The sequence below is a fragment of the Callospermophilus lateralis genome, chromosome 13 (genome assembly GCF_048772815.1).
Source record: "Callospermophilus lateralis isolate mCalLat2 chromosome 13, mCalLat2.hap1, whole genome shotgun sequence".
Classification (NCBI taxonomy): domain Eukaryota; kingdom Metazoa; phylum Chordata; class Mammalia; order Rodentia; family Sciuridae; genus Callospermophilus; species Callospermophilus lateralis.
In genome coordinates this window covers 15,562,037-15,589,468 of record NC_135317.1, presented here as the reverse complement: position 1 = coordinate 15,589,468, position 27,432 = coordinate 15,562,037, and the positions used below count along the sequence as shown (strand labels likewise).

Genomic DNA, 27,432 nt, shown 5'->3' with positions numbered 1-27,432 from the left:
ATGAGAAAAAAATCTTTACCACACGCACCTCAGATAGAGCACTAATCTCCTGGAAATATAAGGGACCCAGAACTCAAAAAATTTAACACCAAAAAACACCCCAAATAACCAAATCAATAAATGGGCAAAAGAACTAACTGAACAGACGCTTCACAGAAGAAGAAATATGATAGGTTAACAAATATATGGAAGAATGTTCATCATCTCTAGCAATTAGAGAAATGCAAATCAAAACTACTCTAAGGTCTCATCTCACTCCAGTTGGAATGACAATTATCAAGAATACAAGCAATAATAAGTGATGGCGAGGATGTGAGTAAAAAGGTACACTCATACATTGCTGGTGAGACTGCAAATTGGTGCAAACATTGTAGAAAGCAGTGTGGAGATTCCTCAGAAAACTTGGAATGGAACCACCCTTTGACCTAGTTGTCCCACTCCTCGGTTTATACCCAAAGACTTAAAAATCAGCATACTACAATGACACAGCCACATCAATGTTTATAGCAGCCTAATTCACAATAGCTAAACTATGGAAACAACTTAGATGCCCTTCAACATATGAATGGATAAAGAAAATGTGATACATATAGGAATATTACTCAGCCTTAAAGAATAAAATTATGGCATTTCCAGGTACATGAATGGAACTAGAGAACATCATGCTAAATGAAATAAGCCAATCCCCAAAAAAACCAAAGGCCAAATGTTTTGTCTGATAAGAGGATACTTATCTATAGTAGGGAAGAATGAAGGAACTTTAAATTGTGCAGAGGGGAGGGTGGAGAGGGGTGGGGCTTTTTTCCATCCTACAGGGATAGGAAAAACATACAATGAGACAGACATTATTACCCTATAAACATGTATGATTACACTACTGGAGTAACTCTGCACCATGTACAGCCAGAGGAATGAGAAGTTGCGCTCCATTTGGGTACAATGTGTCAAAATGCATTCTACTGTTATATATAATTAATTACAACAAATCAAAAAAAAAATAGAAGGAAGATCAGTAGAATAGAAGGGGATAAGGGGGAGGGAGGGAAGAGAAAAGGGAGATCCTGGGGAGTGAAACTGATCCAATTATATTGTTTTGTTGTGTGTATGTATGAACATAACAAATCCCACTGTTATGTATAATTATAATCCACCAATAAAAAAGGGGGAAAATGAATATTCCCAGAAAAAAAAAAGGCAAAATGAAAACAAAAACAAAAACATTCATAGCATGTAAACACCAAGAATGAACTCTAATATAGACTATGGCCTTCAGTTAATATCTTGATATTGGTTCATATCTTAACATACCATACTGTACCAAGGCAAGATATAAATAACAGAACACTGGGGGTTTTCAAGAGCCAGGGAGGGAGTGTATGAGGGCTTTCTGTACTTTTCTGCTCAAATTTTCAATTGCTAGGTCCAGCCAGGCATGAAGGTACACACCTATAATCTCAGTGACTCAGAAGGTTGAAGCAAAAGGATCACAAGTTGGAGGACAGCATCAGCAACTTAGTGAGACCATGTCTCAAAAAATTAAAAAAACAAAAAGGACTGGGGGTTAAGCTTAATGGTAGAGCATCCCTGAGTTCAATCCCAGTCCAAAAAAAAAAAAAATTTGCTAAGTTCCATGCGTGACTATCAACCCTTGAACAGATCTATTTAATCTAGCTGTTTTACCAGTCCCATTTGGTAATTAAACTTTTTCTGTCATCTTACAATTCTATCACCTGGATTCAACACCATGTAAAAAGCAAAATGTGTGTGTGTGTGTGTGTGTGTGTGTGTGTGTGTGTATACATATATATTTAAGTACTGTTATCATTAGAATGTATGTTTGACTTTTTCCCAAACTTAAATCCAAACCTAACTTTTTTTGTTTTTTTTTTTTTTTTTGGTACCAGGAATTGAACCCAAGTCCTTATGCATGCTAGACAAATGCTCTAAATCCCTAGCCCTTTTTATATTTTATTTTGAGATAGGATCTTGCTAAATTTCCCAGGCTGGGCTTGAACTTGTGATCTTCTTACCCTGGCCTTCCAAGTAGCTGGGATTACAGGCGGATACCACTGCATCCAGCCCAAATTTGCCTATTCAACAGTTAGTTCTTCATCTGTTGAATGATGGAAATAATTCCATCAACTCAGAAACTCAAGTTTTCAGAGTTATGTTGAAATTCAAATGAAACATCATATATAGAATCATTTTGTAAACTATACATCTACAAAACTGACATGAACTCATTCTGATGTATCTATCTTGCCCCTCTGTGCTTAGCAAACTCTAATTCACATTTTCCAACATAGCTCAAATAACACCTTCTCTACAGAGCCATCTCTCTATGTGTAGCAAGATTTTCTTCACATTTTTGTACAGTGCTTTGTATTTTATCTTTCAGCTTACAAAATTTACTTCTCCAAGTGTGGATTATTTCACAAATGCCAATATTCAAGGCACAAAGAAGGATTTCAATAAGTGCTGTATTGGTAATACAGGGTTCTGTCCGTTTGTTCTTTGTTAATAGGTAGTTTGTGATAACCATGAGTCAGTGAGTAATAGTTCCTTACATATGGACTTTTTCATATTGAAGGCTGCCTTCTAAATACCCCTTCAGTCTATAAGATTGATAAAAGATAAAAATCTGAGCTTCCCACCTTACTCCAAGTTAGGATTCTTCTGACTGCCCCATAAATAGGGAGGAGATATTACCCTTAAATTTGCAAAGCACTGCCCCAAAAATGTAACTGACTGATAAAAGTGTACCTAGCCAAGCACAGTCTTAACTACAAGGGGGCACCTACAGATGAAAAGGCATTTGGGGGCTGGGGATGTGGCTCAAGCGGTAGCACGCTCGCCTGGCATGCGTGCGGCCCGGGTTCGATCCTCAGTACCACATACAAACAAAGATGTTGTGTCTGCCAAAAACTAAAAAATAAATATTAAAAATTCTCTCTCTCTCCCCCTCTCTCTTTAAAAAAAAAAGAAAAAGAAAAAGAAAAGGCATTTGGCTGCCTAGAGGTAGGACAGCTTTCCCAGTCCCTCAAGTGACCCATTTTGGCAGTTCTGAAGCCCTTGAGAAAAAGTCTGAAAGTATCTAAGGAGAGTCAACGCATCACAGAAGTAGTACAAGGGAATTATGGGGAAGTAATTCCCACCACCCAGGTCATATATGTAAACATTAGAAAAGATCTGCCAAAGAAGAAAGGAGTCAAGGAAGGGAGTCACTCACCAGAGTGGGTCTGTATGAGACACACTGATGACAAATGCCTCTCCGGTCTGTCCAGAAAGAGTCCGCCCACTTTTATCAACAATTGTCCCTGAAATCTGAATTAACAAAGGAAACAAAGTCAACAATATAGATTCAGGTTAAACAATATAATCCCCAAAACAAAATAAAATGAATAGATGGGTATTCCTTATTCTTTCACAAGGAAGAGAAATGTGAAACTCAAATTCAGCACTTTCCAAAAGGATCAGAACAGATATATGCCAAGTGACCAGGGGAGGAGGCAGAAAGCCACAGAAACAGAAAAGGGAAAGTCAATGCCCCAACAGCAGAAGTAATCACATATCCACCTGGGTGTGATGGCACATGCTGTTAATTCCAGTTGCTTGGGAGGTTGAGGCAGGATTAAAAGTTTAAGACCAGTCTGGGCAAGTCAGTGAGACCCTGTCTAAAAAATTTTTTAAAAAGGGTGGGGAGTGGGGTTGGGATTTAGCTCAGCAGCAGAGTGCTTGCCTAGCATGCACAACGCCCTGAGTTCAGTCCTAGGCCTGAAAAAAAAAAAAAGCAGGGCTGGGAGTACAGTTCAGTGGCAAAGTATTTGCTTAGCACTTGTGGGGCTCTCAGTTTAATCCCCAATATTAGGAAAAAAAGAAAAAAAATATATCACACATCCATGTCAGTCCCATTGGAGGAGTTTCCCCAGAGATACCAGGTTATCCCAGCCTTCTGCTATTAAATACTTGATTTATCTAACACCCCTGTTTTGATTCTGTCATATGCTCACCGAGCAGGTCTCTCAGAGGCCTGCCTTGAGTTAATGCCTTGGGGTCTAACATGGTCAATGCTGGGTACTTGGCATTCAGCATGCAAGCCCATCCTTCCTTGGCCCTAATGAGACTGGGTCTTTAAGCCTTTGGCTTTAAGGGGGCTTCTTGTGAGCCCCCCACCTGCAATGAGTTGGTAGTGTAGGAAGGAGGTGAACAGAGGAAGTTAAACTAAATGGTTTCCAAAAGATAACATCAATCATTCTATTTTGGGGAGGGGAGGGAAGGGCGGCTAGGGGTTATATTCAAAATGACAATTATTAGTAAAAGACAAGAATATGTCATGCAAAATATTTTGGAACTTACAAAGATAGGCCGGGGAGCATAATTCTCTTCAAAAAGTTTCTGGAGTGCAAACAAGGCTGCCTGTCAGGAAGAAAAGAAAAAACATCTTTACTGCCAGGAGAATAATGTATCCAAGATCACTATGACTGCCTGATAAGATGATACCCTATCCCAAGGCCTCTTCAGATGTGACACATTCAGAACTCTCTGGGGAAACGAAAAATGCCTTCCTTATAATACCCAAAGGGCCCCTTTCTGACCAGTGTGCTTCAGTGAAAAAAACATTGTTTTTTGTGGTGAGCTTGGACTGGGTTGTAAAGCTATGAATCCAGTAATACCCTGTGTTCACCAGTCAATATTTTAAGTTGCCAACAATGGATCTGTCCTTTCTTTCTATAATTCCTGAATTAAAGATGTACACATTTTCACAATTTCTGAAATTAGAATGTAATCTGTAGTTAATGCGCACCTTCCCTATGATGGTAGGTGTTTTTTTTTTTCATAGAAAGTTATTAAATCAACAATATTTAAGTTTCCTCTTTACAATTAGAAAAATCAATTTAAAAAATCTTATGGAAAACAAACATGAGAAAGTTCTGTAAAAAAGGTGGAGTTAATGAAAAGAAACTAAGCCCACTCAGACATATTCTGATGCTATGATAAACAGCGTGGTACTGTCACATCAGCAGACAGATTTCTGAAAAAGACTAAATCCAAACTAACTTGAGAATTTTGGGTAAGAGTGACATTCCACATCATTCCTATCACTGGGAAACAATAAGATGCTTAATAAACAGTGTTACGAAAACAAGTAACCTTAATTTAAAATAAAATAGATCTCAACCCTATTTCTTACCCCAAAAATAAATTCCAGAGGCATCATAAGAAAAACCTCTATAATCAAAAGTATGCCACAAATCAAAATGACACTGAGATTTCATCTCACACTAGTCAGAATGGCAGTCATAGAGAATACAAATATTAATAAATGCTGGAGAGAATGCGAAGAAAAAGGAGCACTTTTATACTGTTGGTGGGACTGTAAATTAGTACAACACTATGAAAATCAGTACAGAGGCTCCTCAATAGACTAGGCATGGAAACACCATATGACCCAACTATACCACTTCTTGATATTTATCCTGAAAATTTAAAGTCATCTTACTAAAGTGATACAAGCATACCCATGCTTATAGCAACACAATTCACAATAAGCAAATTATGGAAGCTGCCAAGGTATCCATCAATGGATGAATGGATAAAGAAAATGTGGTATATATACACAATGGAGTTTTACTCAGCCATAAAGAATAAAATCATGTCATTTGCAGGAAAATGGATGGAACTAGAGACCATCATGTTAAGCAAAATATGTCAAACTTAGAAGGTTAACAGTAGAATGTATTTTCTCACACAGAAGATACAGAAGAAAAAGGAAAAGAAAGGCAGGGATGAATTTCCTAAAAATCAAAGAAAGATCAGTAGAGGAAGGGATCAAAGGGTAGGAAGTGGGGCGGGGTAATGCTAGGGAGTGATATTAGCCAATTATTACCTTGTGTGAATATACAAATAAGTAACAACAAAGCTCATCAATATGTACTATAATACATCAATAAAATAATGTGAGGGAGGGGCTGGGGTTGTGGCTCAGCAGTCGAGTGCTTGCCTAGCATGTACAAGGCCCTGGATTCGATCCTCAGCACCACATAAAGATAAATCAATAAAGGTATTGTGTTCAACTACTTCTTTAAAAAAATAAATAATAAATTTTTTTTAAATGTAGGGGAAAAAGGTGATAAGTTGCCAGACACAGTGGCATACATCTGTAATCCCAGCAACTTTGGAGGCTGAGACAAGTTCAAGACCAGCCTTAGCAACTTAGTGAGACTCTGTCTCAAAAAATAAAAAAAATGAAAAATAGAAAGGGCTGGGGATACAGCTCAGTGGTTGAGCATACCTGGGTTTAATCCCGGGTACCAAAAAAATAAAAATAAAAATAAAGCATATAAGTATCTCTACTTAACAATTAGATTGTGGAGTATTTCCTCTGTATCTATGATCATTTATAAATCAATACCCATAAATCAAATGCACTTCTGTATATCAGTGACAAATTCTCAAAAAGGGAAATGAAGAAAACTACCCCATTTATAATAGCCTCAAAAAATAAAATAAAATACTTGGGTATCAACTTAATGAAAGAGGTGAAAGAGCTATATAATAAAAATTACAGAACCCTAAAGAAAAAAATCAAAGAAGACCTTAGAACATAAAAAGAGTTATCTTGCTCTTGAATAGGCAGAATTAATATTATCAAAATGACCATATTACCAAAAGCACTGCACAGATTTAATGCAATTCCGATCAAAATCCCAATGACATTCCTCATAGAAATAGAAAAAGTGTGAAATCCATCTGGAAAAATAAAAGACCCAGAATAGCTAAAGCTATCCTTAACAGGAAGAGAGTGAAGCAGGTGGCATCACTATACCAGATCTCTAAACTATACTACAGAGCAACAGTAACAAAAACAGCATGGTATTGGCACCAAAACAGACTGGTAGACCAATGGTATACAATAGAGGACTCAGAGACTAACCCACAAGATTATAATTATCTTATTTAGACAAAGGTGGCAAAAATATGCATTGGAGAAAAGACAGACTCTTCAACAAATGGTGCTGGGAAAACTGGAAATCCATATGCAACAAAATGAATTTGAACCCCTCTCTCCCCATGCACCAAGCTCAACTCAAAATGGATCAAGGACATAGGAATAAAACCAGAGAACCTGCGTCTAACAGAAGAAAAAGTAGGCCCTAATCTCCATCATGTGGAATTAGGCCCCAACTTCTTTAATAAGACTCCTTTGGTGCAAGAATTAAAATCAAGAATCAATAAATGGGGGGGCTGGGGATATGGCTCAAGCGGTAATGCGCGCGCCTGGCATGCGCGGGGCACTGGGTTCAATCCTCAGCACCACATAAAAATAAAATAAAGATGTTGTGTCCACCGAAAACTGAAAAATAAACATTAAAAACTTCTCTCTCTCTCTCTTTAAAAAAAAAAATCAATAAATGGGATGGATTCAAACTAAAAAATTTCTTCTCAGCAAAAGAAAATCTGTGAGGTGAATAGAGAACCTACATCTTGAGAGCAAATCTTACCCCTTACACATCAGATAGAGCACTAATCTCTAGGGTATATAAAGAATTCAAAAAGCTAAGCACCAAAAAATAAATAATCCAATCAATAAATGGGCTAAGGACCTGAACAGAAACTTCTCAGAAGATGATATACAATCCATCAACAAATACGTAAAAAATGTTCATCACTGCCAGCAATTACAGAAATGCAAATCAAAACCACTCTAAGATCTCATCTCACTCCAGTCAGAATGGCAGCTATTAAGAATACAAACAACAATAAGTGTTGGTGAGGATGTGGGGAAAAAGATACACTCACATACTGCTGGTGGAACTGCAAACTGGTACAGCCAATATGGAAAGCAGTATGGAGATTCCTTGGAAAATTGGGAATGGAACCACCATTTGACCCAGCTATCCCTTTCCTTGGTCTACACCCAAAGGACTTAAACAGCATACTACAGGGACATAGCCACATCAATGTTCATAGCAGTACAATTCACAATAGCTAAACTGTGGAACCAACCTAGATGCTCTTCAATAGATGAATGGATTAAAAAAAAATGTGGCATATATACACAATGGAATATTACTCAGCAATAAAAGAGAATAAAATCATGGCATTTGCAGATAAATGGATGGAGTTAGAGAAGATAATGCTAAAAAGTTAGCCAATCCCAAAAAAACAAATGCCGAATGTTTTATCTAATATAAGGAGGCTGATTCATAGTGGGATAGGAAGGGGGAGCGTGGGAGGATTAGATGAATTTTAGATAGGGTAGAGGTGGGAGGAAAAGGGAGGGGGCATGGGAATGTGGTGGAATGTGATGGACATTATTATCCAAAGTACATGTATGAAGACACATTTGTTGTGAATATACTTTGTATACAACCAGAAATATGAAAAATTGTGCTCTATATGTGTAATATGAATTGTAATGCATTCTGCTGTCACATATAAATTTTAAAAATTAATTAAAAAAAAAAAAAAGAAAACTGATTGGAATTCTCAAGCTAAAATTATGGTTCTACTATGGGCTGGTTCACTGCTGAGACAAAACAGTACTGATGATGTAAGCCCATGGGCCATTATTAGGGTTATAGCTTCTATAAACATCATGGTGTCTGGATGAGGTTGGCTACAATAACAATGCTACATGACTGACAGATGAGTAACCAATTAATGATTTCAGGTCCATTTGTCATAAGCAGATGTAGCTTGTTATAATTATTCCTTATTTATAATATTAGGAATGGGTACACTATAAATTCTGTAATAAGACAGAGGAAACATAATTCAAATTATTCCATAACCACCTAATTTTAGTAGTATAGCTATAAGAACTATGTATCTGACAATTAGGACTTGATAAAATTGTAAAGTACTAGGGGAAGAGAACCATTTTTTCTTCTTTTTTTTTTTTTTTTTCCCACACCAGGGATTGAATCCAGACCCCTTAACCTGGAGCAACATCCCCAATCCTTTGTTTTATGTTTTTTGGGCTTTTTAAAAAAGAGCCTTGCTAAGTTGCTGAGGCTGGCTTTGTACTTGAAATCCCACTGCCTCAGCCTCCCAAACCACTGAGATTACAGGCATGTGCCACCACACCCAGCCCATTTTTTCCTTCATACTCTTTGAATAAGAAATGTTCCTATTAAGTACAGCCTCCTCACCCAAAAAGGAAAAAATATCTGTAAACTATAGAAAATTAAAATTCTCCTACATTATTAAAATCAACAACTTCACAATAATTTCACCATCACCAACTACTACTTTTTTTTTGGGTGCTGGGGATTGAACTCAGGGATACTCGACCACTGAGCCACATCCCCAGCCCTATTTGTTTTTGGGGGGGGCGGGTGAGGAGCGGGGGGTGGGGGACAGGATCTCACTAAGTTACTTAGTGTCTCAAAGTTGGTGAGGCTGGCTTTGAACTCTCAATTCTCCTGTCTCAGCCTCCCAGCATCACAGGCATGCACCACCAAGAACAGCAATGTTTTTTTTTTGTTTTGTTTTGTTTTGTTTGTAGTGTTGGTGACTGAACCCAGGGCCTTGTGCATGTGAAGCAAGCACTCTACCAACTGAGGTATGCCCCCAGCTCACCATCACTACTACTAATAAAATAAAAAATCAAGCCACAAACTAGAAGATGGTATTTGCTACTCATGATTGACAAGGCCTGATTGCCTCTGTAAAAAACCCAATAAAAAAGACTAAAAATCCAATAAAAAAAAAAAAAAGAGTACAGGACATAAATCATAGAAAAGGAAATATTAATGACTCTTAAAGTAAAGAAAAATGCTCAGCTTCAATTATAGTAAGAAAAATACAAATTAAACTACAGTGAGAAAATATTTTTCATGTGTCAAGCTGGAAAAGTTCAAAACATTTAACAATACATGGTATTAAAGAGGCTATAATAAAACTAGCACTACTGTAAGTGCTCGCTAATGGGAATATAAATGAGTACAACCTCAGAAGAGGAAAATTTGACACTTAAGTAAAAAAATATATATAATGTTTTTTTTGTATTGGGGATTAAACCCAGGGGCACTTTATCCCAGCCCTTTTTATTTTTTGAGACAGGTCTCATTAAGTTGCTTAGGGCCTCACTAAGTTGCTGAAGTGGGCCTCAAACTTGTGATCTTCCTGCCTCAGCCTCACAAGTTGCTGGGATAACAGGCATGCACCACCACACCCAGTTATTGCTTATTCTTTTGACTTAACAGTTTCACTTGTAGAAATTTATCCTACAGATGCACTGTGCAAACACATACATATAAGGACATTTACTTTTCACTCTATACAATTATGTGTTATGCATATGTAAGAAACAAAACATAAATGCACACACACATACATGCATGCTTGTATCTGTATAGAAATCCTGTCAAGACCCCCAAACTGGTAATAGCAGGCATTTCCAGGAGGAAATCTAGATACCCAGGACTAGAAGGGAGGATATCTACTTTTCATCCCATGTATTTATATACCTTTTGAGTTCATAATCATGAGCATGCAAACATCACATGTGCATATATGCACACATAGCAATTATGTATGCAAATATTTTCATAATGACGGCTGGGGTTGTGGCTCAGTGGTACAGTGCTCAAGTAGCACATGTGAGGCCCTCAGCACCACATAAAAAATAAATAAATTAATTAATTAATTAAAGGTATTGCATCTAACTACAACTAAAAAAATGAAATATTTTTTAAAAATTTCATAATGAGAAAAACATTTTAAATGCTAAAAAAACTGTTCTTTTGAAATTGTAATGGTCATTATCTTCTTACTACATTAAGAAATACATCATGGGGCTAGGGTTGTGGCTCAGTGGTAGCGCGCTCGCCTAATATGCATGAGGCACTGGGTTCGATCCTCAGCACCACATAAATGTAAAATAAAGATATTGTGTCCACCTAAAAAAAAAAGAGATTCATCAATACCCTCTACCCCCACCTTTTCCCTTTTTCTACCTTAACTCACCTTGGCATTAGCAGTATCAAAAATAGTTTCAATGAGTAAGACATCAACCCCACCATCCAGAAGTCCTCTGGCCTGCTCTTGGTATGCTTCAACAAGCTCATCAAATGCTGCAAAGAAGTAAGTCACACCCATCACATCAGTCACCAACATCCTCTGAATTGCACTCAGGTAAGGTGACTTCAGGGCTAGCACACTGAACCACTGCTGGTTTATAATGCATCCGTTGAAAACAACAAACTTTTTTTCCTTCAGTACTGGGTATTGAACCCAGGGATGCTTGACCACTGACCTACATCCCATACATTTTTTTTTTTTTTTTTTTTTTTTTGAGACAGGATCTCAATAAGTTGCCAAGGATAACCTCAAACTTGTGATCCTCCTGCCTCAGCCTCTGGAGTTGATGGAATCATAGATGAGTGCCATCATGGCTGGCTAAAACACAATGTCTATAAGAAACCAAATAAAGAAATAACACAGTGATAAAAAAAAGAAAATTTAAAAAAAAATATGGCAGTGATGGAAAGAAAACAAGCAAACTGAACACACCTGTTTCTGAATACTTGCCACATGACTTCTCTCTTCCCACGGATAAACTAGGAGTGAGTAGGAAGGTGTGCCAATTTCCTGAACCATGTACTTTATTCTCAACTCTTTAAAATACATTTTTTCTCAAAGACTTTTTTTTTTTGTCTCAGGGATTGAACCCAGGGGCACTTAACCACTGAACCACATCCCCAGCCCTTCTCATTTTTTATTTAGATCAACTCTTTCAGAGAGGCAACCTCTCTGATGGGCAATTTTGATATCAAACAAAATTTTACTCCCAGGTAAAATATTTGCTAGAAATGTACTGTGCTGTCTTTATTCACCTGAGAGGTAGTTATCTCTCTCCCCATTTTATCTCCCAACCAAAACAGAAAAAAATACTTAGGTTCTATGAGAGAAGCCTAAGTAGCAAAGTTATGCTCGCTGTGTTTATGTATACCTGACCCTACACAGTACAGGAAGAGGAGAGGTTAGCTCCCCACTGTCATGTCTAGACCAGAGAGACCATCAATCACATATACATAATGCAGTAACACAACATGCAAAGTGCTGTAACAAAAACCAACAAACTGTAATTGTGTGAAATTGTCATCTATACAAAATGCATTACCATATATGGTATTATTAGTATTCAGCCTGTAAGTTTAATAATTTTTGTTTTTTGTAGTCTTGATGCTTAGACACTGGCTTAGATTCCTGAGTTTCGGGTCAAATCAGAGTAAAGTACATTTACATATACTAGTTTGTAATTTTTTAATACTAGTACATTTAGATAGTTTGTATTACTTTAAATTAAATGGCAATATACTGGGTCTTTTATAATATACCAAGAGCTGGTATTCAGATGTTCTCTATTTTTCACTTTGAAACTTTCTTAAAATTGGTTTTGTTTCAATAGATGATAAAGAACAACAAACAAATCACCATATACATCTGAGAGCAAGCTCAAATAACAAGAGCAGTTAACTTTTTATTTAGATATCCACCGTATTTCAAAACACTATACTGTAAGCCCTTTTCATAGATAAAAATCACAATATCCCTGAAGTAAATCCTGTTACTGTTCCCACTTTACATATTACTAAAGCACAAGGGTACTTTTTCAAGGTCCCTGATTATGTGTCATAAATACTCACTGATGTTCCTAAAATCTGGTCTTTCCACAGATGGAGACACAGAGAGTGTCTTATTAGTTGGGCCCAGAGCACCTGCCACAAACCTCTTGATTCCTTTGGGAAAAGAAAAACAAGAATAAATTCTCTTAACTCAAATCTCTTTGTTGTAAACTAACAGGCTATAAGACTCCTAGTAGAACACAGGGCTTTGCCCACAACTCAAAATCTAAAAAGCTCTCAAAGCCCAAATTTTTTTTCTTAATTGAATTGACAACAAACCTGCCTTCTACTGAAGTAATAAACAGCTGTTTATAGTCTTTTTGCCTTTTAGTGCACTTGTTCACAAATTCTGCTAATACATGTTTGGTTATGGGGGCTGCCCAGACTCCCTGGGAAAATCATGAACTACAGGGGATATTTAAATATTCTCACCAAGCCAATCAAAACAACTAAATCCTCATACATGCAACCTCAAAGTCTTTCTATAAGTAATCCTTTTCTACCACCTCACTATGTTTGGACAAATTGTCTCCCCATTCTTAAGAAACCTTGAAGAGGGGCTGAAGTTGCAACTCAGTGGCAGAACACTTGCCTAGCATGTGTGAAGCACTGGGTTTGATTCTCAGTACTGCAAATAAGTAAATAAAGATCCATCAACAACTAAAAATATCAATTAAAAAATATAATAAAAAAGAAATCTTGAAGATCCTGATGTTAACCTGAAATGTTTAAGTCAAAATTAACAATTATAAAATTGAAATTCAAGTATGAAGCAGATTTAATACTGCTTTAATAATTCTTTAATAACCCTGCCTCTGGGCCTCATGGAGATGTTGTTCTCATCTGCATATCACACCACTCACTGCCTCTGGTGACTGTAGCCACTCAATGACCTGGGCTGTGCTGTAGGACTAAACTGGAGAAGACTACAACTAGTTAATAACCCAGCTTGTGAGCAGGCTACATGCCCAAATACTTTTTTTTATCTTCTGCAAAGATGAGCAATAATATAGTGTAAGAAAAATGTCCTTATCTCTCCCTGCTTCAGCTGGTTTAGTATCCTCTGACCTATTCACACATTACTGTGGATTTAAACATTATCTCTCAGCAACAGAGTTCCTATTAAGTTGATTGGTTTTCATTAGTATGCTTACCTAACTTCCTAACAATTCTGCATTATATATTTCCTATTGGCAGTAATTTCACATTTCCAAATCCTAAAGGGCTCCATTTATTTCCTCTATTCCATCTCTCTCTTAAAATTCTCCTCCCACCAGCCATTGTTCTGAGGGCAACCTGTAGGAGGTTAGTTATTTCAGAACACTTTTCAAGTCTCAGTAAGACTGAATCTAAGGACTCTTCTGTGTGCTGCAGTGCCTTCAAGGTCATTAGTAGGATAAAGTGGAAAATGCTACAAAGGCTTCCCTTTGCTTAAATAAGCCAGCCCTGGGAGCAGGGTGGCTTTAGAGTGATGACATCAAATGTCCTAATGATAACAAAAATAATCAAATCAGCCAGCTATACCTCTAAGAACCTGATGAGGGGCTTCCACAGGGAGAAAAAACATTATAGCTCTTTCACAGGAAAGTAATGGGCCTAGCTACAAAGTCAGGCTATAAACAATGGCAGGGTTTAAAAAAAAAAAAAACGAGTCCAAGGCCCCCAGAAATAGCATGGCAGCAGAGATGGTGAATACTTCATTATGAAACTGCAGAGAAGCAACCTACAAACAAATTAAAATACAGTATCTACAATTGCTCATAGGCAATTGTAAGGAATTAGTAATTTGTAAGGAAAACTGCAGTAAGAACAACACATTATAGCCAAGAACACTGAAGCAATCGTTGTGCAAGAAAGAAAGAAGAGCATCCTTTACCTGTCTGTAGAGTTATCTCTTCAGCAGCTTTTCTGGCCACGCCTGCAGAGCACTTGTTCATCCGGTAGGCCTAACACATCAACCACTAACATTAGTTTGTCCTGCTTTTCCTCTATGCAATAAATAAAGCATCTATATAGCCATCTAATACCTAGTTGTATTCAGAAAATAAACGCAAAGTGAATTAACATGAGATCAAAGTGAAAACTTAGCCAAGAAGGCTATCAGTTATCCTAGCCTCAAAAGGTAGTAGGGAATGGCAAGTCCTTGGGAACTTCTTCTAAAAGGATCTTCTCCCAAACCATAAGCCAGCTGGTAAAAAAAAAAAAAATAAGAAAAAAAGACCACTGGACACCTGGCATGCCACAGAATAACTGGTATATTTATATATTCTGCAAATTACGAAAAACAGTAATGGGGAAAACACAGGCTTAGACCTAGGTTCTAGGTCTAGCTCTGTCACTACCTGGCCAGACAATCCCAGAGCAACTTTCCCTGGTCCTGATTTCCTTCACTGTAAAATGGCTGAATGAGTAGTTCTAAACTTTCTGCAGATTATTAGCCTCTTAAGAATTTGATAAAGGGGTCTGGGGTTGTGGCTCAATGGTAGAATGCTTGCCTAGCATGTATGAGGCACTGGGTTCGATTCTTAGCACCACATATAAATACATTAAAAAATAAATAAATAAAGGTCCATTGACAACTAAAAACTATTTAAAAAAAATAGAATTTGATAAAGGACCATGAACCATCTTATGGGAAAATAAGCACATACACATACAGTGTGACCTGCAAGTTAAGGAAGTATGGGTCTCTTCAAGAGCCCTTCCACATGCCAGGTCCTGGATTGTGAACTTCATGATCTCTTCCAACTCTTAAGATCCATGTGCCTTGGATCCTCACATCAGATAATCAAGAAACCATAATATCCTAAGTGTGGTTGGCAAAGTATGGCTCATAGGCAATCTAGGCCCTATTTTTATAAATAAAGTTTTTCTAGAATGCAGACCATAACTATTTCTTTACATATTATCTATAGGTGCACACAATGACTATGACTTTACCAAAAGCAACTGCAAAACAAGCATCGTTTTTATTTGATTATTACTTGTCCATAAAAGAAAATTTGGAAAATGAATGGGTTGCTTCGCTCATAAGCAGAAGAGTTTCAAACTATTTTCCATGTATCACCACAAACAACATTAGCTTCACCCTGCAGCTTCAAATGGTTTTCTTACTAACAACTACCAACATAGCAAAAGCTCATAAGCTTCTCAAGTGGGAGGAAAAATGAAGTTCTTACCAAGTGTTCAAGGCCATAGTCAGCCTGGGCAATACTAGTGCTGCTAAAAGTATTTGTTTCGATGATATCTGCTCCAGCCAGTAAGTATTCCTGCAACAACACAATCATATCAATCTTAGTTCAGAGTCCCTGTCCCCCCAAAATAAACACATCCTTTCATCACCATCACTGCACTGCCAACCACCTTTTGACTATTTACCAAGGGTAAGACAGTGCATCAGAAACTAGAGACACAGGAAGGTATAAGGATTTCACAAAAAGGCATGTGTTTCAAGAAATAAGCACACAACTTCCATTCAGATGAAGTTAACAGTTAAAGTCTGTCAAGTTCCTTCAATTCTCAGTCCCAGTCTCCTCATCTGAAAGTACTATAACCCTCTTCTTCAGTCAGTGCAGCTATATAATACAAGGTAACACTTCACATGTCTGGCACATCTTGGGCACTCAACAAACATCAATTCTGACCTCTTACCTTCTCCCTGCTTCAGCACCCCCTAATCCCCACTGAAAACTGTACCATCAGTGAGATCTCAAATTCAGACCCTTTTTTTAGTCCACATCTCCTATTCCCTCTGGCCCAGAACTACACCCTTACTGGAACCTTAAGGACTCTAATACCATACAGTTTGTTCTCTCTGTTTGAAACCCATCTTTCTGATTTCACTCCTTGGATAAGAATTCAATCTCAATCTAATGCCCTAGAATCTCTCAGTCCCCCTGATTTTCCAACAATGAGTAAATTCAATCCTTCCTGAGCTGATGAACAATGTTTGCAAAAAAGCTAGGCAATGAAAAATAACATAAACACAAATGTAACAACAATAAGTTACAAACATCCTAAATACTGTCAACAGGAAGACAGCTAAATAAATTATATAATCATTTTATTACCAGCCATGTGACAGCTAAAAAAAAATAAAGCTTTTTAAAAATCTCCATATCCTACATATGAAGATCTTTCAAAGTATTGTTTAGCAGAAAAAACAAAATAAAGCTAAGCATGGTGGCTCACACATTTAATTCTAGCAACTTGGGAAGCTAAGGCAAGATCACAGATTTGAGGTCAGCCTAAGCAAATTAGGGAGAATCTGTCTCAAAAAAAAAAAAAAAAGGGCTGGGGATGTAGTTCAGTAGTAGACAGAATTCCCTTGGGTTCAATCCCCACTAACAAAAAAAAAAAAAAAGAAAAAGAAAACCAAAACAGAATAATATGTAAAGATGATACTACTAAAACATATGTGTACTACCAGTTCCTACACATACATAAATAAATGTTTAAACATATAACACAAGGATCTGAAAAGACAGAGAGCAACTAAGAGTGGACATCTCTGGGGGAAAAAAATAGCAATATGGAGTAGTTGATGGGAATTTATTCTTATCACTGGGTTTTGTTTTATAAGAATGAATTTTAAAATTTAATTTTTTAACAAAGAACAAGAAAAATGAAAAACAACCTTAATGCCTATGAATAACAGATTAATTAAGTAAAGAACAGGTTATTATGAAATTATAAAGCCATGTTTTAGAACATTTAATGCTAATGTATATAAGTAAAAGCTACAAATTATAAAATAGTATGAAGCAATAAAATTTAACTTAATTTTTAAAAATCCAAGTGCAGAAAACTAGACAAAATGTTATTGAGGTTTTTTGTTTTGTTTTGTTTGGTATCAGGGTTCAAACCATAGGGTACTATACCACCAAGCTACTACCCCAGCCCGTTTGAGACATGGTCTTACTAAATTACTAAGGGCTTCAAGTTGAGAAAGCTGGCCTTGACCTTGCAATCCTCCTGCCTCAGCCTCCCAAGTCATTGGGACTACAAGCCTGCACTATCATGCCTCACTAGAAAACTAGATGAAAAATCAACTAGAATATGTGAATGGTAGTTATGTCTTGAGATTTTGTAATGGGTGAGGGCCTGCTTCCTGGTTCACAGAGGACATCTTCTCACTGTGCCCTCACATGGAAGAGGTGAACGAGCTCCCTCTATTAAAAGGGCGCCTCTTACCACCATCATATTGGGCATTAGGTTTTAACAGGTGACTCTTAGGTGTACACCAATATTTACAACATAGCTGCCCTTATAAGACACAGACTTTGGTTTCACTTTCTGCTCTCCACCATGTAAGGACACAATGAGAAGATGGTTATCTGTGAATAGGAAGAGGGCCCATAGCAGGCACCAAATCTGCTGGCACTTCAATCCCAAAAACCGTGAAAAAAAAAAGAATACTGTTGTTTAAGCCATCCAGTCTAACTTATCACAGCAGCCCAAATCAACTAAGATACCATCTTTTGAGATTTCTTCTTAAGAGCTGTGTCAGTGACTTAAACAAGGTAGTGAACCCTTAATTTGTCCAGAATTTTAGGGTTCTTTACTGGGTTTGCCTCAAAAGCATAAAACCAACTACTTCTTATCTGCTTATCCCAAATACTAAACACTAAACACACTTTTATTTTATATCCCACACCAGCTTTCTTAATAAATCATCTTTCTTCTGTATTCTCCAGAGCACACAGGAGTGTTCTGACTCGGTACATGAAACAGTTTGAATGAACATTAAGAAGCTGGAAAAATTACCTTATGGATTTGGTAAATGATATCAGGTTGAGTTATACTTAAAATGTCATTGTTGCCTTTCAGTGGTTTGGCATGGTCTTTAAATTCTTGACCTTGGAACTTTTCTTCACTTAGCTTGTACCGCTGTATCATGGTCCCCATTCCGCCATCAAGCACCATAATCCTCTTCCTCAGAATGGCTTCAATCTCATCCCGAAGTGTTTTCTTCATACCTCCTTTAAAGAAAGTAAAATCTGACTTTAAAGAATGAAAGATAACCCAGGCACGGTGGCACATGCCTATAATCCCAGTAGCTCAGGAGGCTGAGGCAGGAGGATCGTCAGTTCAAAGCCAGCCTCAACAACAGCGAGGCAATAAGCAACTCAATGAGACCATGTCTCTAAATAAAATACCAAAAAGAAAAGGGCTGGGGATGTGGCTCAGTGGTTGAGTGCCCCTGAGTTCAATCCTCAGTACCCACCCTACCACCCCCAAAAAAGAATGAATGAAAGATAAACCATGTTTGGTGGTGAATGCCTGTAATCCCAGGAGGCTGAAGCAGGAGAATCCCAAGTTCAAGCCCAGGAATTTAGCAAGATCCTGTCTCAAAATTAAAAAAAAAAAAAAAAAAAAAAAACTTTTTAATTTTTTGTGTTGGTGGTGGTAGATGAACACAATATCTTTATTTTATTTATTGTTATGTGGTGCTGAGGATTGAACCCAGTGCCTCACACATGCTAGGCAAGTGTTCTACCACTGAGCTACAATCCCAGCCCCTCAAAATAAAAAACTTTAGGATTAGGGATGGTGTGATAAAGCCCCACTGGATTCAATCCCCAGTCCCACAAAAATAAATAATAAGTAAAAATAAAGAGTAAAAGGAAAAAAAGATGTGGAGGAAGAATTCAGGGTAGTTTATAATTCACAATAGGGAGGAGTATGTGAAGCTCATAAAAGATGCACTCATAATTCTCCAGCATTAGGTGAAGCACCAAACAAAGAAGAAAGTAGGCTGGTTCTATTTCAGTTGTGAAACAGTCTCTACCTAAAACTCACAGGGTCTCATTTCAGGGTGAATTCAGCTACACTGTTTTAAAAAAGGAATTTCAGTTGGATATATTATAGATTAAACTGTTATTGCCATTTAATTGTCTGTCCTGAGTATTGGCTTCTTTCTATCAGATTGATGTTCATTTCCAAACCTGAAAATATGTCATTCCTATCTCAACAGCAACAGGCTTCTACATTAATCACATACTTATTTTTCCTTTAGGGATGTAAGATTTCCCACTGAGAGAAAAATCAGCCCTCCTCCTAAGAGTTGTTGGTCTAAGTGTCCACTGTTCTTGTTCTTCAGATTCCAAGCTCAGCTTTTCCAGTGGAAGGTTATCTTTCACTGGTGTCTAATTAGCATTCTAACTCATCGGTTTCTAACCTTCTTTTAAATTCTTAAGTCCCCTGAACCACTTTCCCTTGGCAGAGTGACCATTCATTGGAAGCTGCTCTTCTATAAAGAACTACCACCAACAGAAAGTAATAATTTATCTGCAATTAGGTCTAGAACACTCTGTACATTTCAGGACTATCCAGGTCCTAAACAGAACAGATTCTTCCAAATTCCTTTCACAGTAAATATAGGAATATAGTATTGCAGTTCCCCCACTGAACTGGTTCTAGCACTGTCTCAGAAATATTTTTATGCTTAATGTATGTATGTGATATAGATTACTACTGCAGAGGAGAGAGTCCTAAGAAGTGTCCTTGAGGGCTGGATTGTAGCATAGTGGTAGAACGCTTGCCTTGAATACATGAGGCACTGGGTTCGATCCTGGCACCATATAAAAATAAATAAATAAATATATTGTGTCCATCTACAAGCAAAAAAAAAAAAAAAGAAAGAAAGAAAGAAATGTCTTTGGCTAGTAAGCCCAAGAGATCACACAGTATTTTATGATCTAGTCAATGCATTTTATTGGGTTTCTTTTTTCCTGTCATTAACATTTTATTTTTTAGATAATATTCTGAGTTATAGCAAGTGTTCCAAAAAACAAACAAACATGGAATTAACTGGTTACAGGACCAATCAGATGTTGAGGTGGGTAAGTCAGAGAGCACCACCTTAAGAACTATCCTAAAGAATGACAAGATGAAATCATTAACTAATAAACCCCTAATAATGTTAATAATAAACTGCAGTATCAGGAATACATCTCTGGAGATACAATGACCTCACATAGGCCTGATTTTCTTAGGACTTCCCTTTCCACTGTGATAAACAGGAAGGAAAAAACATTCTTATTTTCTGCACCATAAGTAAGTGATCCCAACGCTTTCTTGCCTTTATTCTATTAAAGATCATCTTACTTCTGCCCTACGAATCCCTCCCAAGATACTTTTATTTTTGGATTCCTATTTTCCTTGGTTTGCACTTACTTGCTACAAAGGCATCTCTTTGCTTGTGCAGTATTCCATTTTTTAAATACTTTATTTCCCCATTTGATTTTAATAATCCAGAAAAGGATTATTAAGCTGATTATTAAGCTGATATCAACACAATGAATCATTCATTCATTCTTTCATTAATCATTCATCAACTGAATTCCAAGTAACATGTACAGTACCAAGCAAGGATGAAACTAAGAATTCTTTAAAAGGCTGTGGTTGAAATCTTCACACAGGAAGTATCTGCTAGTCTATCAGACTCCTCCCCCAGGGGATACAACCATGGTCTGAAGTCACAGACAGTTAGCCTTAAGGCCCAACCTTGAGATTCAGGAATTCCCAGTTCTTCAATTAAACAGCTTCATTAAGATTCAACATTATGGGCTATATTTGTAGCTCAGTGGTACAGCACTTGCCCAGCATGTGTGAGGCACTAGGTTCAATTATCGGCACCACATAAGAATAAATAAATAAAGGTACTGTGTCCATGTACAACTAACTATGCGTGTGTGTGTGTGTGTGTGTGTGTGTGTGTGTGTACATTATTAAAGAAAAATAAAGCAGAAGAAAAAAAGAAAAGATTGGACACAAGTAAGTGGCTAAGGGTCTTAGGAAGTTAAAACTCAACTAGAATCCTAACATATAGAGAAGCAGAAATACATGAAAGGTGTTTTCTAGCCCACAGTCCTGACTCAGAGCTCTTTAAGGGCCCTATGCTTGGTTAAACTTGAGGGTGCTCAATAGAGGAGACAATAAAGTGAGGGGACTGGGCTAGATCCACCCAACAATTTTCCTGTCATTTTCTATATTAAAACAAAACAAAACACTATTCAAAGTATTCTAAATATTCAGAGACATACTGCTGCTGCTATTACCTACATTCAGCTTAAGGAGTAATACTATTTCCTTTTTTAAAATAAATGAGGAAGAAGCCCAAAGCCATGAGTAAGAGATTATTCAAATAACCATGATACCCCTTTCAGAAAGATCTTTCTGTTTTGTTTTTGGTATCAGGGACTGAACCCAGGCACATTTTACACTGTACTACATTCCCAACCTTAATTATTTTTTATTTGAGACAGTGCTGCTTAGTTGCTGAAGGTCTCACTAAATTGCTGAGACTGGCCTTGAACTTGCAATCCTCCTGCCAAGTTGCTGGGATTAAAAGAGTGTCAGCTGGAGACAGGTCTAATTTTAAAGCATCAGTGCTGTGCTTCTCAGCCACAGTTCCATTCGTTTCAACGACATTTCTACTAGATCCATTTATGATGCCCAAGTCATCAGCTACCCTCGGATAAACTTCCTTCTGGATTATTCATTCAGTACTCATCCTCCTTCTGGAGCTGAACATCCTCACGTCATAAGACAGTTACTTTTCTGTACTTCTTACTAATTCTCTTGTTTCTACATCTCCTACCACCCATTTCTAAAATGTTTCTGCCCACAAATTATGAGACCTAGAGTTCCTTACAAGACTGAAACTGCGGTCTGTTCTTGTGCATGTCTTGCATTTTCTCATTGCTGACCCCAGAGCCAGCAACATCAGGATACTTCAGAGTGCCACTCCCCGCCCTGAGTTCTGGAGCAGGCCCTAAGGGGCTATTTAAACCACTGGGAGCCCCTCGTCTCAGATCTGCAACACCAGCCAATACTTAAATGTATAAAACAGACGAAGTGGCTCGCGCCTACGTTCCTAGTGACTCGGAGGGTGAGGCCAGAGGATCGCAAATTCATAAGCCACCTCAGCAGGAGGGCCCGGGGTCCAACACCTAGCCCCGCAAAAAAAAAAAAAAAGAGAGAGAGAGAGAGAGAGAGAGGAAAGCCGAGACGGACGGCAAGCCTGGCCCTGGGGTTCCCGCGGCGGCTCTGGCCTCCCTGGAGCCCGCGGAGGTTCACGCGCACGCGAGAGCCAAGTTGGCGGCGCTCCTGGGCACGGAGAGCGGCCTAAGCCGCGGCGTAGGGCCCTGCCCGGGGCGGGCATGGGAGCAGAGGCTCGCGACGTGAGGCCGCCAGGGCGGGACGCCGCGCCTTACCGGGTTGAGGCGGGTCCTGCAGCGCAGGACACATGTTGCCGAGCCCCCTCCGTGGGCCCGCGGACCCGCGGGGCAGCCGCGCTCTCCACAGCTGGCAGTGGCGGGCGATGCGGGCCAGCAGGCGAGCCAGTCCCGGTATCCTCGCGCGGCCGCAGACGGGTGTGGGACACGTGCCGCCTCTGCGTCACCAGCCGCCCTCGGTGCCAGCGCGGTCTCAGCGGGGTCGCGGGAGGGCGCGGAAGCGGCTCAGCCGGCCACAGCTACCAGAGAGTTTCCTCTGAGCCGCTACTCAGCTCGCGCCTTGCAGAGCGCGGGAGGACCCGCCCCCTCCGGCCGGCGATTGGCCCGCATGCTCCCCTAGCAGGGCTATTGGCCGCCGGCCTCAACCAATCATGGAGCCTTCGCCCTGCTGCCGTCTGGGAGACGCAATCCCCGCCCGGCTCAGGCCCCGCGAGGCCTGGAGCATGCCTGCACCTGGACCAGGTTCAAGTCGTGGCGCCAAGTCGCGCTGACCTGCAGGAGCTGAGAGGTGCCAAGAACTTGTAGTCTGAAGACCAACTCCAGTTCCGTTTCGGCGGTGTGGGGCAACACGCTAAACCACACTCAGTAAAAGTGCTAGGGCGGTGTAATTACTGTTTTATGGATCTAGGATTAAATGAAATCCTGTGGACGCACTGTGAAAACTCTGAAGCACATATATGCATAATGATTGTCACTTATTGACCGTAAACATTTATTGAGTGTGTGTGTGTGTGTGTGTGTGTGTGTATAATCAAGCTTCGGGATACACACTTGGATTGCAGAAACACAAGGTACACCACACCCCAACTCTGACTTGCAGGAGGAATGCACAAGTACTAAAAGATAACTGAACATGAAAAAAGAACTATATAAAATGTCTCAAGAGGGGCTGAGGTTGTGGCTCAGCGGTAGAGAGCTCGCCTAGCATGCATAAGGCATCAGGTTCGATCCTCAGCATCACATAAAAATAAATAAAATAAAGGTATTGTGTCCAACTGCAACTAAAAAATAAATATATATTTTTAAATGTTTCAAAAGAGCTGCATTCTCTAAGAGTGTTGAGGGGAAACTTCAAAGAAGCAGCTGGGTCTTGAAAGAGACTCTTTATGCCAGCTAAATCCATTCCCGCCGGGAAAAATTGCCTTGAAATACACAGCACTTTAGAGAATGTGAATGAGGGACAGCTCTGTAAAGCTGATGTTGGTAGATGAGAGGAAAAGCAAATTAATCTAGAAAAATAAAATTGAGACCAAATTACGAAGTCTTGTGTTTTAAAAAAGGCATAAAATCACATGCCATTCTGTTTTATTGTATGTAATTATGCCTCAAATTTTAAAATCTAAAAAATTATGTGTGTAGCATCCTTACCAAAGGTGGTCATAGGAGAAGGAGAGAAATGGAGTGGATGGGATAGAATGGGATAGAGATAAGATAGTCCTGAAAAGCCAAAGACTTTTTTTTAAGATAATAAAGGCCAATTTTCAAATTATCATCTATAACCTAAAGTTCATTAATAAGCATTATTGTTTGGATATGAGATGTCCCCAAAGCTCCTGTATTAATGCAAGAATATTCAGAAGCTAAATGGTTGGATTATGAGAGTTTTAACCTAATTCATCCTTCTTAGGTTTGGGGTTTTATGGGTATTTTTGTTTGTTTTAGGTGCCAGGGATTGAACCCAGGCACACTTAAACACTGAGCCATGTCCCCAGCCCTTTTTAAAATTTATTTTTAGACCAGGTCTTGCTAAGTTGTTGAGGCTGGCTTTGAACTCCCAGTCCTCCTGCCTTGGCCTCTCAAGAGACTGAGATTACAGGTGTGAGTCACCACACCCTGCCATCCTTCATAGTTTGAGTGGACTGAGTGCTCACTGTAGACAGGTGGGATATGGCTGGAGGAGGTATATTGGAGGGGTGTATCCTGGAAGGATTCCTTCTTCTTGCTGTCCCTTCCCCCTCTCTGCTTCCTGGCCTTCTTGAAGGACATAGCCAGCTCTCTACCATCTTGCCTTTCCACCTTGATGTTCTGCCTCACCTTGGCCCAGAGCAATAGAGCGGCCAACATGAACTACAACTCTGAAAACATCAGTCAAAATAAAATTTTTCTCCTCTAAGATGGTCTTCTTGGTATTTTGGTCACAGAGACTCAAAGCTGATTAAAAATCTCCTAGTAGATACTCCGGAACTGTGTATCAGTCTCTGCTTCTAACAAGTTATCAAAAATTACTGTCTCAGCTAAAAATAAGTCCAGTATTTTCTTGATGTCATCAAAGAGTAAGACAAATTAATACAGAATGCTTGGTGACTTCCTAGTACAAAAATTCACAGCTCAAAGAAAAGTTCCAAAAATACTTTTATAGAACAAATTGTGTGGCCCTCAAAGATACGTTGAAGTCCTAACCCCACTGCTTGAGATTGTGACCTTATTTGGAAATAGGGTTGTTGCAGATGTAATCAGAACAGTACAGTAAGGTCATACTAGAGTAGGGCAGACCCTTAAACCAATAGGACCAGTGTTCTTACAAGAAGAAGTGAGAGACACACAATGAGAAAACAGCCACCTGTTCACAGATTGGCGTAATACATCCACAAACTAAAGCATGTAAGGATTGCTGTGAACCCCAGAAGCTAAGAAAGACAAGGAAGGACACTCTCTGTAGGTTTCAAAGTGCAGCCCTGCGTATACCATGTCCTTCAGACTTCTGGCTTGCAGAACTATCAGATAATAAATTTCAATTGTTTTAAGCCACTTGTTTTGTGGTACTTCGTTAAGTTGCCTTAGGAAGCCAATAGAAGTACATCTGTAGATAGGATGGGATTACTGAAGCAAAGCCTGAGGTCTCTATCTCTGTAGATGACAACCTACTATCTTTGGTGACAAGCTGGCTAGTCCACCCTGTCTCCACCTCTCCCTCATTAATAACTTCAACTCAATCCCACTGTTTAGAGGTTAGGCACAAACAACTCCTGGGTGAGTTGAGTGTTCTTGCCCAGTGCATGACTCTTAATAGAAAGAAGTATGGTCATCGCCCCTGAATGTCCGGTTCTTATGGTATTCAGTAACAAATTGGCCTTCCAGCACCACACACTATCCTGTGGGCTTGGTCTGTAGATCAACTCATTAGGTCACCCCTTGTGTTCTGTTAATCAAGGTCCTGAGAATGTGAACCGAGATCTAGAACAAAGCGTTGCTACCCACGGGTCTGTCCACGTGGCCATTGGCTTTTCAGAAAAGATCTCTGACTTTGCCAGAAGGTGAGCCCTGCTACCTCCATCCCTCAAATTCTTTCATCAGCTAAAAATTTAGTTCCCCCCGGCAGAATCACATAGACCAGCAACCATTATTAACCACACAGATTGTACAAGATAAGCTGAATTTTCAGTGCGTGGGATATGGCCCTCGCACCAGTGCTGGGCAGTAAAAAAGAATGGAAAGAGAATTTGTACCTATTTTATTATAACCAAGAGCACTGGGGGGATCCCTCTTGCTTTACTGCTGCAGTGAGACGACTACCATTTCCCTTTCAAATATCTGACACCTTGAGGCATAGAGGGCTCAGTTTGGGTCTCTATTCCTCAGACTCCAACAGCATGCTTTATTTTCAAAACACAGTTCGTCTTTCACTCAGCTAATTATGGCAGCACCTGGAGAAAATTAAATGCAAAATAGATTTTAGCTAATTACATGATAATGGTAGCTACGAATTGAACTCTTTAACTGTTATGTGCCATCTCTTACTTAATCTTATTTAACCCTTCTCGTAACACAGAGTTCATCTATTTTCCCCATCTTTTTCAGGGATAAAAACTGGTACTTAAATGTTAGCAAGAAAAGAAAGGGGAAGGAATTGTGGAGGGATGAGGCCAGATGCCAGTACCCAGCGCAGGAGGTTAACAGTTAAGGAAGCAAAAATATATTTCCAAGTACAGAAAATATCGATATTCAAGATGGAAGTAGAGCATTGTGCAAGGGTTCAATGCAAGGATTTTTTTTTATTATTTTTTCAAAAAATCCAAGCAAGGTGTGGAGGATTTTACATTCTTTCCCACAACCTCTATGGTTTTGTTTTATTTTGTTTTAATCACAACACACTGCAAATTTTTGGCATTCTTTGCATATAGAATGACCCACATTAACTCAAATTTTAACTCCCAATAGTCTTATATTTACAGAAAAAATGAGGGAAAAAGTGAACCAATAACACTTCAAAATCTCTTTTTTTGGGGGGGGGAGGTTCTGGAGATTGAACTTAGGGTTGTCTTACCCCTGAGCTATAGCCCCAGTACTTTTTATTTATTTATTTTTTAAATTTTGAGACAGAGCCTCACTAAGGCTGCCCTCCTGCCTCAGCCTCCTGAGTCTTTGGGACTACAGACAAGCACAAGGAGCCAGGGGCTATTGTTTGCCTTTCAAGAATAAGTTTTAAAATAGAAGTGATTTATAAGAATTAAGTGACATAGGCTCAGACCATGTCTGGAGAGCCACAGGGAAGGACCTCCTTGAGATGGGAGGGAAAACTTGGAGGAGGGAAATGGGGAGTTGGGAAAGAAAGGTGA

At 38.9% G+C, this 27,432-nt stretch overlaps 1 protein-coding gene across 2 annotated transcripts in view; it reads right to left on the bottom strand.

Moving 5' to 3' along the window:
* Mtr (5-methyltetrahydrofolate-homocysteine methyltransferase) overlaps window positions 1-23,100 on the bottom strand; it is a 104,595-nt gene extending 81,495 nt beyond the window's left edge. For both annotated transcript variants that reach the window (XM_076872843.1, XM_076872845.1), the window contains exons 1-8: window positions 22,856-23,100; window positions 18,402-18,616; window positions 15,815-15,904; window positions 14,512-14,581; window positions 12,657-12,749; window positions 10,975-11,081; window positions 4,357-4,416; window positions 3,230-3,324 (exon numbers count right to left, since the gene is read on the bottom strand). In XM_076872843.1, the coding sequence (XP_076728958.1) occupies window positions 3,230-3,324; window positions 4,357-4,416; window positions 10,975-11,081; window positions 12,657-12,749; window positions 14,512-14,581; window positions 15,815-15,904; window positions 18,402-18,616; window positions 22,856-22,889 (764 nt within the window). In that variant the 5' untranslated portion in view covers window positions 22,890-23,100. The remainder of the gene's footprint in view (window positions 1-3,229; window positions 3,325-4,356; window positions 4,417-10,974; window positions 11,082-12,656; window positions 12,750-14,511; window positions 14,582-15,814; window positions 15,905-18,401; window positions 18,617-22,855) is intronic.
* Between the last annotated feature and the right edge of the window lie 4,332 nt (window positions 23,101-27,432).